The sequence below is a fragment of the Lactuca sativa genome, chromosome 9 (assembly GCF_002870075.4).
Source record: "Lactuca sativa cultivar Salinas chromosome 9, Lsat_Salinas_v11, whole genome shotgun sequence".
Taxonomy (NCBI): Eukaryota; Viridiplantae; Streptophyta; class Magnoliopsida; order Asterales; family Asteraceae; genus Lactuca; species Lactuca sativa.
This window is the reverse complement of record NC_056631.2, coordinates 163,598,257-163,614,127: the sequence shown is the minus strand read 5'-3', so window position 1 is coordinate 163,614,127 and position 15,871 is coordinate 163,598,257. Positions and strand designations below refer to the sequence as shown.

Here is a 15,871-nt window from a genome sequence, read left to right as displayed (position 1 = left end):
ATTAGAAGCGGTTGTTTCATATGACCTATGGTTTTGACATGTATTCTTTGGTATGATGGGGTCCAATAATCACTTGAATGTGCTTCAAGCGTCTCCGTTATTTAACAATATTTTGCATGATAAAGCACCTGACATGTGATACGTTGTGAATGAAAATGAATATAATTATGAGTATTACTTAGGTGATGGTATACATCCAGAGTATGCTACAATTTTTAAGTCATATTCATTTACATCCGATGAAAAATGAAAATTGTTCAAGTTAGCACATGAATCTGCAAGGAAGGATGTGGAACGAGTGTTTTGGAGTCCTAAAACAAAAGTGACACATAATCAAACATCTAACACGAACATGGGATATGAAAAAACTAACGACATTGTTGATTGTTTGTGTTATTTTACATAACATAACAATAAAAGAAGAGGATAGGGCTATTTGTTCATATATCGGGAACGACATACTTAATCCACCTGCAGTAATACAAGTTGGTAACCCGACATAGTTTTTTAGGTTTTTGGAAATACAAAACCGTAAAACACATCACAATATACATCATGATTTAACCGAGCACATATGAGAAAGACAATTCCAAGGGAAAAATGATGATGAAGACGAAGAGGATGAATGCAGTGACAATGAGGCAAATAAGTATGGTGACGACCACGAGTAGTGTTTCTCAATGGTTTTTTATGCTTTAAAATTTTATGTTTTTTAAGTAGTGTATTGTTTTATTTTTTTATGTTTTATGTTTATTTTAGTAATATAGGTTTTAAATTTCTATGTTTTTAATTAATTAAATGTGATTTTATTTTTTTGTGTTTTCAAAAAATTTATTTATGTTTTTATTTAATATAGTGTTACAAAAAATTAAAAAAGTTAAAAAATTAAAAAAAGAATATTATGTAGTGGTAACCATTTTCAATGTTTTATGGTTGGTGGTGAAGCTGACATGCACAGAAGTGACAACACTTTTTCGGTGGGTTAATGGTGACCACTTCGTATTATCGTATAGCCTAATAGAAGTTGAATTTTGTTGATGAATTATAAAACTTAGGCATTTTTTTATAGATGGAAAAACTAACTATTTCAGCAATTTTTATAAGTTTTGCAACTAGAAAGTCATGAAATCGAACGAAAATTATATATATTTTTTGAACTTTTTCTAAAAAGTATATAATGATAAGATTTTTCAAACTAAACATAAAGTGATTTTTTTTCAAATATTTATATCTTAATTACTATACCTGATTATATTGCCACACCACTTGGTTGAAAAACTCCTTGAATTTTCTTTGCATAACATGTCGGTAGCATAATCTACCATTATTTTATTAACAAGAAGACAATTCGAACTTGATTATTGAAAAGAATACCCACCACCCCCCTCAAAATCCAACCACACAATCGCATAATTTTCTTCATTCTTCAAAATCAATACACACTCTCCAATTTTCCTCATTTTCGAGCTCGATTTCTCCAAAGATTTCATTGAATCCAAACACCAACATTCTACAGCAGTTTCTTGGACTCTGGTGATTAAAAAAAAAAGGTAAGAAAGGACTACACTTTCTACTCAATCTTTGATGCTTTTCTGCTTTATCCTTTTCCTGTGCAATCGACTTTTAACAATTCATGGGTTTTTTATTTTATGATTCAAAGGGATCTATATCTACTACCGTTTTAGCTTCTCTTTTTCCCTGTTTTTCCTCTCTTGGATTCTGAGGTTTTGTTCTTTGAGGTAAAGTAGTTAACTTTATTGGAATATGCTTATTGAATCGAGTTTTGTGCTATCCTTTAGTCAAAATAGGGTTTATGTTCATCCAATAACTATTGGGGTCAGTACGTACTTGAGCTCTGACAATATTTCGCGGGTCTCTATATATATGCATGTGTTTACAGTTTAGGTGATCTAAATTAGGGTTTTTGCTTCCCCTTTTTGAGAATTCTGTTTCCCAATTGAGAATCCAGGTTAGATTTTTATGTTGATCATGAAGTTTAATTATTTGAATTGTGTGTTGTTAACTATGATTACATTTTTTTGGTAATTGATTGGCTGCATAATCTGTTGCGTTCTTGAATCATGAATACTTTTGTAGTTTTCTGTTTATCAACATATGCAAAAGGCACACGTCATTGCTCTGTAATTTCATGATCTGAAGAAACAGTTTCTTGATTATTATGTTTCAATGTTTTCCAGGTGTAATTAAATTCATGGAATCTCCACAATCTGTTGTATCACCATTGAAGAACTCATCAATTTACTCCGACCCAAAAAGCCATAATCTCAATCAGTCCCCAAAAAGCCCTGAATTCACATCAAAAAAACCCGACCCATCCCTTGGTGTTCTCGATATCTACGTTCATCAAGCTAGAGACATTCAAAACATCTGTATATACCACAAACAAGATGTTTATGCCAAAATTACCCTCACTACCAACCCCGAAAAATCCGTCACCACAAACACAATAAATGGAGGTGGACAAAATCCCGTTTTCAACGAAAAGGTTTCAATCGATGTCCCCACTCTTGACACTTCAATCAAATGTGAAATATATATGTTAAGCCGAGTCCGGAATTACCTCGAAGATCAATTGCTAGGTTTCACTGTAATCCCACTTTCCGATGTTATCTTCAAGAAAGTCGAGAAGGAGTTCTCGTTATCAACGAATGATATTTTCCACTCGCCTTCCGGTTTCGTTCATCTCTCTTTGTCATACAACGGAGTGTCACCGGATGTGATTGAGATTCCGATTCCGATTCCGTCATGTCCAGATTCCGACACGCTGGTTTCCGATTTGGATAAACTCGAGTTTCCGGATCCAAAAATTGCGAATGAAAACGAGATGATGGTGTCGGAATATATCGGGCTTAGTTCAGAGAGCTTAGTCTCGTCTGATACAGATGATCAGACTAGTTCGGAAAACGGTGCATCGTTTGGGTTCGATCATGGGATCGAAACCAAACCTGAGTCACCTCCAACAAGTGTCTCGACTAATGGGTCTCAATGTGATTCCGTTCCTTTTGTTGCCGATAAACTTGAATCCGGAAATCAAGAATCGGAATCGGAATCGTCTCTTAAAGATGACCCGGTTAAAGATGGGTCGGTTGGTGACGTGGCAAACAAGCCTGTGGGTGTGGTGAATCTTGAGATGGATCAAAAAGTGGTGCAACAAGATTTTGTGGATTTGTACATGAAGAGTATGCAGCAGTTTACGGAGTCGTTGGCGAAGATGAAGCTGCCATTGGACATGGAGAACGAGAAGACGAGTTCGGGAGACTCGAGCTCGGATCAAAACTCGGGAACACCAAATGGGACCCGCCCACGAGTTTTTTATGGGAGCCGGGCGTTCTTTTGAAGTGATAGATGATTTTATGCTCCAGTCATCCGATATCATGAATGCTCGGATGACTGGAGCATAAATGCCGACGCAATTTGGAGGTGATAGTGAGGGATTTAGATGATTATTAGTGTTGTTTATGTATGGAACATCGTGTTTTTCGTCTCATTTTCTTTTGGTTATGTTGTTGATTGTATTTTCTTTAGTTGTTATTTATTTTAAAAACGTTAGTTTTTTCTTCAAGTTTGAGTTTATCTGTCATATATATTTGAATTGAGACTGATATGACACTATTAGGTTATTTTTAGTTGATTTTAGGATCGTCTTGATTAAGATAAGTTTCCGATTTCGATTAGCTCGAAAACTCGACATGTTTATATATTCTATTTATTTACAATATTGCCACGCATTTTGCTTGTAATCACATTTGCTTCAAATGCCTTGTTCTTTCATTTTGATGTTGATTTCAAACCCGATCATTTGAACGTGAGGTTTTCCGGTTGTATTCTATGAATTTCTTGTTCACGGCAGCTTCTCCAATTCGAGGAGTCTTGTGTGATTACCTTTCACATCATACTTGTTGAAGATAGTTGTGTGAGTGTGTTAATCATTTACTTTCTCACTCAATCTTTAGTGTATCTTATTTATATTTCATATGATACTCTTTAATAATGATGACCAAGTAACAATTGTTGGAAATCTAAAATTTGGGGTTTGTGTGAAATGTTTGGTACAAAGAAATGAGATTGATATTGATACAACAGAGATTCCCATATATTCGTTTTCAATTTCAATTTTCTATACAAATACATTCTAAAATTTTGGTAAAAGTATTATATATAAATACATAAACTTGATAAGAGTACACGTATGGGCCAAAGACCTGCATTATTACCGACGTGTAAGCCTCATAACGGCGTTATAACGGGGGAATGTCGCGGAAATGAGATGAAGAAATATGCTTATTGTGAGACGGTGTTCAAAAAATTCCACACTATATTGAAGAAAAAACTGTATTGCAATACGGACATGCTAAGTAACAAATGGAAGCGGTGCACATAATTCAATGATATTTACAATCGGCTTAAGACGCAACAACAAAGCGGAACCAACAACTTTGATTTGTTCAAAACTGCAAAAGAACAATATCGGGTCGAGATGAGACATGTGTTCGAGTTCGAGAAAGCGTGGGAGTTGGTGCGATTTGATCCAAAATGGCTTAAAACCCCTACATCGTCGGAGGTTCAATCCAAAAGGTCTCGAAATTCGAGCTCTGTTGACGTATCGGACTCACGGACTCACACCGCAGACTTGCATTGACCTAAATGGTGACACCGATGAGATCCCGGATGATATCGAGGAGATCTCCCCACCACGACGACTATCCGGACACGACAAATCAAGGCGAGTTGCAAGACATGCAGAGGAGGTTGAGGCGAAAGCAAAAGATGCGATGGAATTAAAGGGAAATTCAATGAGCACAATTTATTACAAAAAGAAAAAAAAATGAGTTGAAACGTCGCCACTTGGAGTTCCCATGGGAGAAGCTGAAGCAAAAATAGAGAGAACTAATGACATAACGGTTATTAATTCTTCGAACTAGCGATGAGAGTTTGGTGCCTCAAGGTCTAGCGGTGCTACAAGTGATGAATGATTAAATTAGGAAGAAGTATTCGGGTTAATTAGGATTAGTAGTAAAATGTTATGGTTTTAGGTTTAATTTAAATGTTATTTGGGTTAATTAGGACTATGAAAAAATATTGTCTTTTAAAATTAATGTTTTTTTTTATTGTAATATTAAATTTAATGTTATAAAAATTATTATAATATGAAAACCATTTTCTTGTTTGATGATATAACATCATTAAATGTAAACATAACGTGACATCAAATTAGTAGTACATCTATTTGTGCACGTCCAATACTCTAAACAAATGAAAAAAAATATAATAATAAAATAATTTTTTATATTTTATTCTTATTATTCGTTTGTCCATGTTAAATAATGAAAACTAGGAAAAGGACGGGTGAAAGTTTAGTGGCAAAAATATAAAGAAGTAAAAATAAAGTGTCGAAATTATAAAGAGGAAAAGTTTGTTGAAACTTTAGTGGCAAAATTAGTAAAAGTAAAGTATAAAAACTATAAAGAGAAAAAGTTTGTTGAAACATTAGTGGCAAAATTATAAAAAAGTAAAAAATAAAGTGGTAAAATTATAAAAGAATAAAGAAAAATGGTTTTAAAGAAGTAAAAGTGAAAGTTTAGGGACAAAAATATGAAGAAGTAAAAATAAAATGGTAAAATTATAAAAATGAAAAGTTTATTGAAACTTTAGTGGTAAAATTAAAAAAAAAGAAAAAATATAGTGTTAGAAGTATAAACATGGAAAGTTTGCTGTTGAAACCTTCCATGTGTTTTAATATATATATATATATATATATATATATATATATATATATATATATATAATGTTATATTTAATAAAAATAATAATATTTAAAAATATTTGTCATATTTAACACGAATAAAAGATTAGATATGTTAGATAAGAAGGAAAGTTACAAGATATTTAATTTTTCAACAAATAAATAATAGTGTATAGATACAAATATAACATGATTCAAACCAACATACCCTAATCTTTTCAATGTCACAGAGGTACCTCGACTATTTCATTTGCTCTTGTATACATATGACGTCTGCAAACCCAAGCAATCTGACCATCATCCCTATATCTCACTCTCCACAACCCAAACTTCTCAGCAATATCTTTTCCTGTGGAACATCCCCTTTCCCTCAAAAAATCCACTACCCATTGCTGCGCCGCCTTCATATCTTGCTGAACATTCGTCGACCTCCCTCTACTCCGGCCGGCCACCGCCGCACCTACTGCCCCAAACGCCCCAGCTGTAGCAGCAGCACCGGCAGCCCCCAACATAAGCGGGTTTCCGGCCAGATGCGCAACTTCTTTACTCAAATCCGGTATCATCTCCCCCATTCCTGCAGCTATATGAGCTCCTATTTTTAGGGCAAATGTCAAAAGCTTCATGAACCCTTTCATGTATGGAGCCACAGACATCACAGCTCTGTTATCGATCTGCATCATCTCGCACCCCATTTGATCTTCAACAACATGCATTTCGCCTTTGAATTCGCACAACATGTGAAGCCGGAGAGCAGTCATCCCGGAGATCATGTTCGTGACTAATCTCCTCGAGTAATTCTCAGTTCTAACAAAATAAAACATATTCGGTACTTTTCTTTCTTCTATCTGAACGTTAAAATTTGCTAAGTAGTTAACCTTACGATGGAGCTCCGTCAATAGCCTATGTTCGTAGTATCGTAACCCTTGGATTTCTTGTTTCAAATCCCTAATTTCCTGCTCGATTATCTTAAGTCTATGAATCACTTCTTCTACCCCTTTCGCAATTCCGGCAAACGACGGGTCGATTTTTCCGGTTTCATCGTGAATCGGTTCATCCGAGTTGTTTTCCGTCGGCACTTGTAACTCCATAGCCAGATCGTAAAGGTCATGATACCTCCGATGAAGCACTTCTCTGAAATCATCATCCGATAATAAATCCCGCGCAAAGTCAAACCCAGCTCTGACCACCTGCCGCCCCGAGTCAAACACCGGTGTCCAGGTATGTTGATAATCATACATTCCGTCTGCCGGAACTGAGAGCAAAGCCTGTTTTAACTTCGCGAGTGGGACAAATTGGGTTTTCCGGTGACGTGGGGGTGTGAGATTTTTGACACATTCTGGACGAAGGATGTTTTCAGTCAATGTTACACCATTACAGAGGCTTTGGATTGCTGGGTATATAAGCTCCCGGAAGAGCTTTAGGGTTTCAGTTAGGTTTTTGGTGGAGCAAGCAAGAACATCAAGATAGTACCCTAGTTGTCCTCCAAGCTCCACCCTGATATGAACTCCATTGATGTTTATCAAGATGAGGGATTTTTCTAGACTGTATGTTGCTCCATGATGACTCTTGAGTCCAATGATTTTGTTGTGAAGGTGAACCTGTTTTCAGAAGTACCTTTCTATTATTAGTAAATAAATTGCTATTATAGGTAAGAAATCGTAAGTGCATATCTATTATTTGTAAATAAAACGTAACATATTGCTATTATTGGTAATTTTGTACCTGTAATCTTGGGAAGAACCCTGGAGTAAGAAACATGTGACTCGAATCATGACATTCAAGATGTCTTCCTACAAAAACACAATCAGATGTAATCAACTCCCACTTTGGTGTTCTTGTTCTACTTTCTTCAAGAAGAGAAGGAATCAACAACAAAGATTCTTCTTCATATGGATCTTGTTTGTAGCAAAGTTCAAGCTTTATCATCATCTTCACCAAATCACTTGCATCCAAATTCTCAAAAATCCTTGACCCCATCCCCGGAATTTGACTATGTAAACTTCCTTTCAAAATCTTCTCAAAATCTTTCCTACTCACAAATCCTCCATAGTTTTGTTCATTACAACTCAACTTTCTAACAATCTGACCAATCACTTCTCCACAAAACCATTGGAAATCCAAAATCAAGAACCCTAATTCTTCAAAATATATCACCTCTCCAATACGATGAAGACACATGGCGATTGCCTTTCTTCGTGTCTCCATTTTCTTTATCATTTGATTGTTTCTTGATTGGACTCGTAGAGATGGAACCCTAATTTGGCACAAATCGTTGAATTCTTTCCATTTCATGGAGGGTTTCTCGTGGTTTTCTGACCTCCAATCTGATAGAATTTTTATGAGATCATTACAGAGTTCATAGACTTTTGGGACTTTTTCTAAAACGGTTTTGCTAGTTTTGCGTATGTGATGTGTGAGTTTACTCACTGAGGCAGATGATCTTGCATCAACTGTGAACACTGTTGGATAAAAGTCGACATATCCTTGGAATTTATCTCTCAATCTTTGAAGAACATTCATTGTATTTTGGATATCTGTTGAAAAACAGATTTTAAATATCTTTAAAATTACATTATTAAAGGGGTCTATGAAAGTAAAAGACATCGAAAAAATGATCACCTGTTAATTGATCAACCTTGTCATAGTGTGTTAACACCATAGTCACATTGGGTAGGATCATGCATTGTTGAGATGATGTTCTTGAGTTAGAAACTATGAACCTAAGCCAATATTGAAGCTCTTCTTCTAACTCTAATGGTGTTTTTGGTTCTTTGTTATTTGGTTTATGGAACAAACTTGAAACAATTACAAAACATGAAGCGCTTCCATGGTTTGGAAACATGAGATCATGAAGGGAAAAGAATTCGTGTTGACCTCCTAAGTTCCATATTGAAAACTTTGTATCTTCATCTTTGAATGTTTTTACTTTCATCCCGGATGTTCTAATTGCTTGTTCAACTGGATTTACTAATGTTTTCACGTGTTCGATGTATGGTAGCTTTGAAGAAGAGAAATTTTGTGATATGGAATTGCATAATGTGGTTTTCCCTGCATATACAAAATGAACGGATAAAGTGCTTAATAAATAAATAAATGATTTGTCTTGAGTATGTAGTGAGGGGTTGTATGTTTTTTTATTTAATGGGCATAATAGTTTAAGGAGAAATTAAATATCATCCTACCTTTGTTCTTACAAATCCTCCTACTCAATTAAATCAATACATGTGTCATATTAATATACTAAAATTACATTAAATGTTACACATGTCACTATTTAATTAGATAGGAGGATTTATAGAAACAAAAAGTAGGAGGATATTTAATTTCTCTAGTTTAAGTACTTGATATGGACAATTATTGTTTTGTTTTTCCTTAATTTGAACAGAATGATCGAATAGGTTAAGCAAAAAAAATGGCTTAATGTATTAAGAAATTAACATTTCACTTATTTTTCCATTTTTTTCCCTCTGAACTTTTCACATTGAAATTAAAATGGTTGAATATCGTGAAATTTGTGTTTTTTACTCGATCTGAACAAGCTGACTAAATTGGTTAAGCCAAAAAAATGGCTTAATGTATTAAGATACTAAACTTTTACCTATTCCCCCTTTTTTTTCCTTCACGTTAAAATTGAATTGAAATTGATGAATATTGTGAAATTTGTTTTTCAAATTTGTGTAAATGACAATTTTAACTACTCTTTGTTAATATGGTTTATATATATAATGGTTTAACACACATCGGTAACTCTTTAGCGGCTTTAGGGTTTGAATTTGTGTAAATGACAGATTTACCTTTTTTTTTTTATTAGAAATACATTTGAACACTACTATGCTGACATCCTAAACATGCAGATTCAGGCATTTTATCAACTATATAATGTGCATTTCAAACAATTTGATTCAAGCATTTTATCAACCATATAATGTGCATTCCAAACTGTATAATGAACTTACCAGCAAAATCTTCTCCGCAGATGAAGACTCTACAGCTCTTGGGAACAGTCATAGGCATATCCTTAAGCAAATCAACTTCAACTTCAGGCTCCGATTTTGCATTTTGACCTAATTTCAAATGTATTCCTTCCGCTTTTCCAGAATTCTGAAGTGGGGTTCTCGCAAGATCAATCTCTTCAATCCATGGATTCACCTGTAAAGTCTCCATTATCGTCTTCAACACTAAATCACCATCAACCCCTTTACAACCCTGCAACGATAAACACTTCAAACTAGCATTTCTCTCCAAGTTCTTGAAGATTCTGATTATATCTTGTGGTTTCAAACTTTGATCTTCATATATCCCTAATCTTGTTACACTTTGATTAGTGTTAATCATCTGCAAGATCGCTATCAGTCCATCCCTCCCTATCTTCGTTCTTCTCCCCCCAAATGTAATCGATTTTAGGGTTACGTTTGCTTGAATTTGAAGAGTCGAAAACCTAGTCAATGGACAGAGCAAGTGTTCGACACCGATCCCGCCAAATCGGTTATCATCTACACGCAAGCTTTCCAAACACCGGTTTTTGAAAAGTCCGGCGGCGACGTAAACGACTCCCTTGTCTTTCAAGCAGGTTTTCGAGAGGTTTACTTCTCGTAAACTCCGATTCTGTTCTAGAACCCACCGGAATTCCTTGGCCCACCGCGATTTCAATCGGACGCCGGTTAGGTCCAGAGATTTGACCGTCGTGTTCCACCCTAGAGCACCGGCAACCCTACATGCCCCGGAAGTGCTCAGGCGGTATATTCGTAGCGTTTGGCTCTCAGGTGCGAATTCAACAATTTTTGAGCTATTGTTTCTATTGCGTTCGCTACTCCATAGATGAACTTCCATCGACCTGTTTCTCGCGAGTACTGCTGATATTAATGGGGTGGCGGTGATTGAGTTCGAATCGAAAATGGTTAAGAGCTTCAATGTTGAATTTGCTTCGATCATTTTCGAGAGCTCTTCTGCTCCCTTTGATCCGATTGAATCTTCCCATATCTGCAACTCTTCTAAACAGGAATTCACCTTTAAAGCTGAAGCAATGAGAGTAGCTCCAAACGAACCAATTCTCGATTCCGACAAAATAATCTCTTTAATCGATTCATTTTTCCTCAGCATCTTCGATAATTTCCCCATGCAATCGGCATTTAACCTATTCGATTTGAATGCAAGTTGCTTTACATTTTCAGAACCATCGAGGAGAACCTCGAGACTCGTCATTTCCTCCATCTGCCATTCAACTTGATAAAACTCCACATTTTGCAGCAAATTTTGTTTCGAAGATGTTGATAGGAGTGTGAGGATTTTGGAAAACTGGAAATGGGAATCGCTTGAAATGTTTATATGAATCGAATCTTGAGTTTCTTGATGACAACATGATGTTGGTTGAGAAAGATGGAAAGAGATGCTTTTAAGATTGAGACTTTCAGTTTGAATTGATTGAAAAAGCCATTGAAGATCTTTTAAGCTCTGGTTTGATGTTGATGCCATTGATGATGAAACTGTAGTTGCTTCATGACATAAAAAATCGTAAACCCAAATAAGGTTTTTGTCAATATGATTTCTTTCGGTGGAAAATAGGATTTTACTTTTATTAACTTTAACTTTAATTGTTTGCTTTTTTTTTTTTGAAACTTTGAAAAGCGCATCAATTATTTCTCCCACTCATTATTTTTTTATTTTATTAATATAGGGACGATATAGAAAGACGGATAACGACTTTTTGGTTTTAAAAAGAAAAAGGAAAATGATAAGTAAGTTTTTGTACATAGTAAATTTATTTAATATGAAACCCATGATGTTTTTTTTTTTTTTCTTTTAAATATTTTTTTGCTTTCTTGAAAGCATGTTTTCTTGCAAAGAAATGATACATTCCTTGATGCTTGGATGATGGATTTTTCAAAGCATTGATACCATTCTTGATACAGTTGAATTCTCTTACTATGTAGTTATGACTTGTGAAAACAGAGAAATAAATCAATTTAGAAAGACTATGGTAAGTATGATCAGAACATTGGTAATTGCATTTTATATTTACCATTTCTTAATTAATTGAGGAAAACGCAAATATAGCCAATATTTATATAAAACATTTCAAATAGTAACAAAAAGAAATCCATAAAATAACCTCTAATTTTGCAACAAGTCAACCTAGATTCGATAAAAACTTATCAAATACAATCTCTCAATGTCAAATTACATTACTCAATGTGAAATTGTTCAAAATCTTCACAAAAGGAATAAAAAAAAAGGTAAAAGTTGTTATTGTTGTACGAATCTTCAAAAACCAAATTTCGTTACACAAAACATATATACATAGTGCAAAAATGCATTGTTATGTTGAGAGCGATTTTCAAGAGGAGGAAAAACTTGGTGTAAAAATGAAAAAGGTCTAAAAATGCCTAGACATTGTAGAAATAGAAGAAAATTTTGTAACAAATAAATAAATAAATAAAATCGTATACAAGAATACAAGATATCTATTTGTTTTTCTCTACTTATTTCAAGATAAATGAGATAATGAGTAAAAAATCTTCACTTCCAAAAAGCCCCACCCCATGCCCATAAGTCAGAAAACTGGGCCATGTGCTTGAAATTGAAATGGAGACATAGACATGGACATAGATGCGATTGTTTGCAGGATATTTGACTTTATGGATTAAGCAATAACTTTTCTTTCCTTCCTGCAAGTTATACTGTAAAAAAAATCAGAAGAATCACATATGCATTGATAGACGTAGGGTATGAATTACTCCATTAGCTGGGCCAATTGAGCCAGGTAGAGTCTTTTCATAACACGTTTTGGTCATTTTCTTTGTTAACTTAAGAAAAAAAAAGTTTGGTTCGCGATCTTTAAGCAGGATAATATCGTAACTCTATAGGTATTTGAGAGAACGATGGATATACTTGAAGAAATCGAATAAAAAAGTAGTAAATTACAAATTTCTTTCTCTATTGTTCTTGAAAAGTTATGGACTCATTCAAGATGTTTTAATATTTTCATATGAGGCCCCTAGATTATAGTTTCATTGCTGCGTTTGGTCCTTATGTTGTCTGACTGAACGTTTCGGCCATTAAAGTCCATGTAAAATGTTTATTTTGTTATTTTGTTCTTTCATCTACTTCATTTCTTTTTCTTTCTGCTTCATAATCATTTTCATTGTTCTTTATCTTCAAAGAACCCTAAATTTAAAGAAAATTCTATAAAAAAAACTCAAATTTGAAACCAAAAAATATCAACCAAGCAAAATCAAAATTCGTCAATTAGAATAACTAGGTTAAACATATGATTTTAAACTAATTTCCCAAAATTACTCCATTAGTTGAACACACACACCACATGAGAACAAATAATAGCTCGGCATATAAATGAAGCTTTTAAAAAAGTTAGGATACAAGATGATGAAGATGAACACAAATTGGCTTGTTATTAAGAGTTTTTCTACATATGAGATATGAAAGCGGGGTAACAACCCTTTAAGCCACAAAATGGCAACTCCCATCAACTATCTTCATCTTAGCTTTCATCAACATGGCCAGACGACTTGCATCCCTCCCTTGCAACACCTACCTACATACAATCCTTGATTTTGTAGCGAAAATGGTATAGTGTATCCATGTATTTTGTAACCCCCATATATTATAAATGTTGTGTGGACATAATAAAAACCTATGTTGGTTAGTATTTGTGGTGTTAGTTTATTAGCATTTAATTGTACAAATTATATTGTAAAGTTATTGAAATAGTAAGGAAATTGTGATAAGTCTTTAGAAACACTTCATAAATGTCACCAAAAACCATCATTGGAGAAACTACATGACGTGAATGGGATGGTATATGGTTCAGTGATCACCAGACATGTACTATGTATAGGTATGTTTGTGACACTGTTGTGTGCATTGTGATAATCAAGATTACAATAAAATATATATTGTTTGTATGTATTTATATTGATATATTTTTCATATTATTTGACCCTTTCAAACATACAATGATGGAAGTCTTGACATAAAATTTGAGGTGTCACACCATTTTTCTTATCGTTCCTTTGTCATCTTTACACTAATAATATTTCTAAAAAATTATACTTGTTTATTTAATATTAGACCATATATGTTAATCTAGATTACAATAAAATATATATTGTTTGTATGTATTTAAATTGGTATATTTTTCACATTATTTGGCCCTTCCAAACATACAATGATGGAAGTCTAGTGTCCCTTTGGTACAAAATTTGAGGTGTCACACCACCTTTCCTATCATTCCTTTGTCATCTTTACATTCACAATACTTCTAAAAAATTATACTTTTTTATTTAATATTGGACCATATATGTTAATCTAGATTACAATAAAATATATATTGTTTGTACGTATTTATATTGGTACATTTTTCACATTATTTGGCCCTTCCAAACATACAATGATGGAAGTCTAGTATCCCTTTGGTACAAAATTTGAGGTGTCACACCACTTTTCGTATCGTTCCTTTGTCATCTTTACACTCACAATACTTCTAAAAAATTATACTTGTTTATTTAATATTGAACCATATATGTTAATCTAGATTAAAATAAAATATATAGTGTTTGTATGTATTTATATTGGTACATTTTTCACATCATTTAGTCCTTCCAAACATACAATGATGGAAGTCTGGTATCCCTTTGACACAAAATTTGGGATGTCACACCATTTTCCATATCGTTCTTTTGTTATCTTTACACTCACAACACTTCTAAAAAATTATACTTGTTTATTTAATATTGGACCATATATGTCAGTTATGTCATTTTTATTAAGTTAATGGTAATTATATATAACATTAATTTTGGATTATCTTATGAATACTAAACTTCTGGTCACATACTTTAGAATTTGGTCACATTATTTTGAAGGGTTGTCAAGTTTAGTCCCTTGAAGTTGGTTGGCCAATGATTGGATGCATGTCTTGGACACATGTTATATTCATGTTCTCTTCTAGTTTATTCATCCTTCATCTTCCTTGTACTCTCTTTCTTCTTTGTTCTTCCACTATGCCCAGGTAATCGTGTTTTTTATGTGGTTTTATGCATGTCTATCGTTTAGGGTTTTTAGAGGTTTTATGTGTCAAAATCTGAAAAAGCCTCGATTTCTACCATTCACGGTTCTCTCCCCCCTTTTACTTGACTATCAAATGACAAAAGTGATATGTAAGTTACTTGGGTTTTGGTCGTTCATGTACACTCTTCTTTCAACCTTAATTTCAACGATTCCTTTCTTTCAGATGCAACTATCAACGAAGCAGATTCCAAAAAACAGTGGGAACCCCTCGCCTCTACCAAAGAAGGTCACGCCAACATCAAAACCATTTGATTAATTGGATTTTTGTTAGGATTCTATCAAGATGTTCTCAATTCCAAAATTGGAAAACAAAAGCAAAGTAATCAATACTCTTTACAAGTTCAGATATATACTCTTTAAATGAACCTTATATTGATTTTCAATTGGTCAATTGGTGCTCATTACTTTTCAGAGGAACTTCCTGATATTTGGAATGAAGAACTATATATGGTTGTTTGTTTAATTGTTCTTTATTCTCTTCTAAATCATATGACGGCACATTTTTCTATGATGCTTGCAATTGGTACAAAATGTCTCTATTGGCACAAAACGTTTCTCTTTCTATAGTTTCAACCATTTAATTATGTTTTACAAATTACACAAACACCTTATATGCCCTCACTTGCCTGTTAGAGTGTATATTTGTTACAAGAGCTTCTGATGAAGCAGGAGAAGTCTTAGATGTTGGACCTGAACTAAAAAACTTCAACATTTGTTGTAAGCTTCTCATTTCTTGGTCCCAAAAAAATTAAAAATGTCAAACTTCTCATTAACCATCCTTCTTATTCTTCAGAATCCAACAAAACAAAAATATATATATTGTATATCAAAAGCTATTACAGCAACCCAAACATATCCACATGAATGTTTCTATAAATTGATATGTTGTTGATCTTTTCAATAATAAGTAAGTTGTTAATGTCAATTTTAATTTGTTTTTTTTTTGCAGATCTGACTAGCAACCACAAAAAAACAACACTCGGTTCCTTTTCATTGATAATCAAAGTGACACCAAATATA

The 15,871-nt window shown here is 33.8% G+C and overlaps 2 protein-coding genes across 4 annotated transcripts; one reads left to right on the top strand and one right to left on the bottom strand.

Annotated features, from left to right (window-relative positions):
• Positions 1 to 1,299: 1,299 nt before the first annotated feature.
• LOC111888105 (uncharacterized) lies at positions 1,300 to 3,583 on the top strand. Of its 3 annotated transcripts, none has more exons than XM_052767205.1 (2): positions 1,300 to 1,550; positions 2,199 to 3,583. In XM_052767205.1, exon 2 carries the CDS (start codon positions 2,213 to 2,215, stop codon positions 3,356 to 3,358), a length of 1,146 nt encoding a protein of 381 aa, XP_052623165.1. In that variant the 5' UTR covers positions 1,300 to 1,550; positions 2,199 to 2,212; the 3' UTR covers positions 3,359 to 3,583. The 3 variants fall into 3 exon arrangements, with proteins under 3 accessions (XP_052623165.1, XP_042753911.1, XP_042753912.1); XM_042897977.2 differs by lacking the exon at positions 1,300 to 1,550 and adding an exon at positions 1,584 to 1,739; XM_042897978.2 differs by lacking the exon at positions 1,300 to 1,550 and adding an exon at positions 1,768 to 1,969.
• Positions 3,584 to 5,892: 2,309 nt separating this feature from the next.
• On the bottom strand, positions 5,893 to 11,303 carry LOC111888126 (protein TORNADO 1). The gene is made up of 4 exons (XM_023884255.3): positions 9,721 to 11,303; positions 8,384 to 8,812; positions 7,487 to 8,298; positions 5,893 to 7,362 (listed from the first exon to the last, which is right to left on the bottom strand). The coding sequence occupies exons 1-4, from the start codon at positions 11,234 to 11,236 to the stop codon at positions 5,989 to 5,991; spliced, it is 4,131 nt and encodes a 1,376-aa protein (XP_023740023.1). The 5' UTR covers positions 11,237 to 11,303; the 3' UTR covers positions 5,893 to 5,988.
• Between the last annotated feature and the right edge of the window lie 4,568 nt (positions 11,304 to 15,871).

Excerpts from the sequence above, each read along its gene's own strand:
- LOC111888105 (XM_052767205.1), top strand. The coding sequence starts at position 2,213 with ATGGAATCTCCACAATCTGTTGTATCACCATTGAAGAACTCATCAATT.
- LOC111888126 (XM_023884255.3), bottom strand. The coding sequence starts at position 11,236 with ATGGCATCAACATCAAACCAGAGCTTAAAAGATCTTCAATGGCTTTTT. Across the intron at positions 8,813-9,720 it reads CTGCGGAGAAGATTTTGCTG|GGAAAACCACATTATGCAAT; the intron begins GTAAGTTCATTA and ends TTGTATATGCAG. Across the intron at positions 8,299-8,383 it reads CAAGGTTGATCAATTAACAG|ATATCCAAAATACAATGAAT; the intron begins GTGATCATTTTT and ends GTTTTTCAACAG.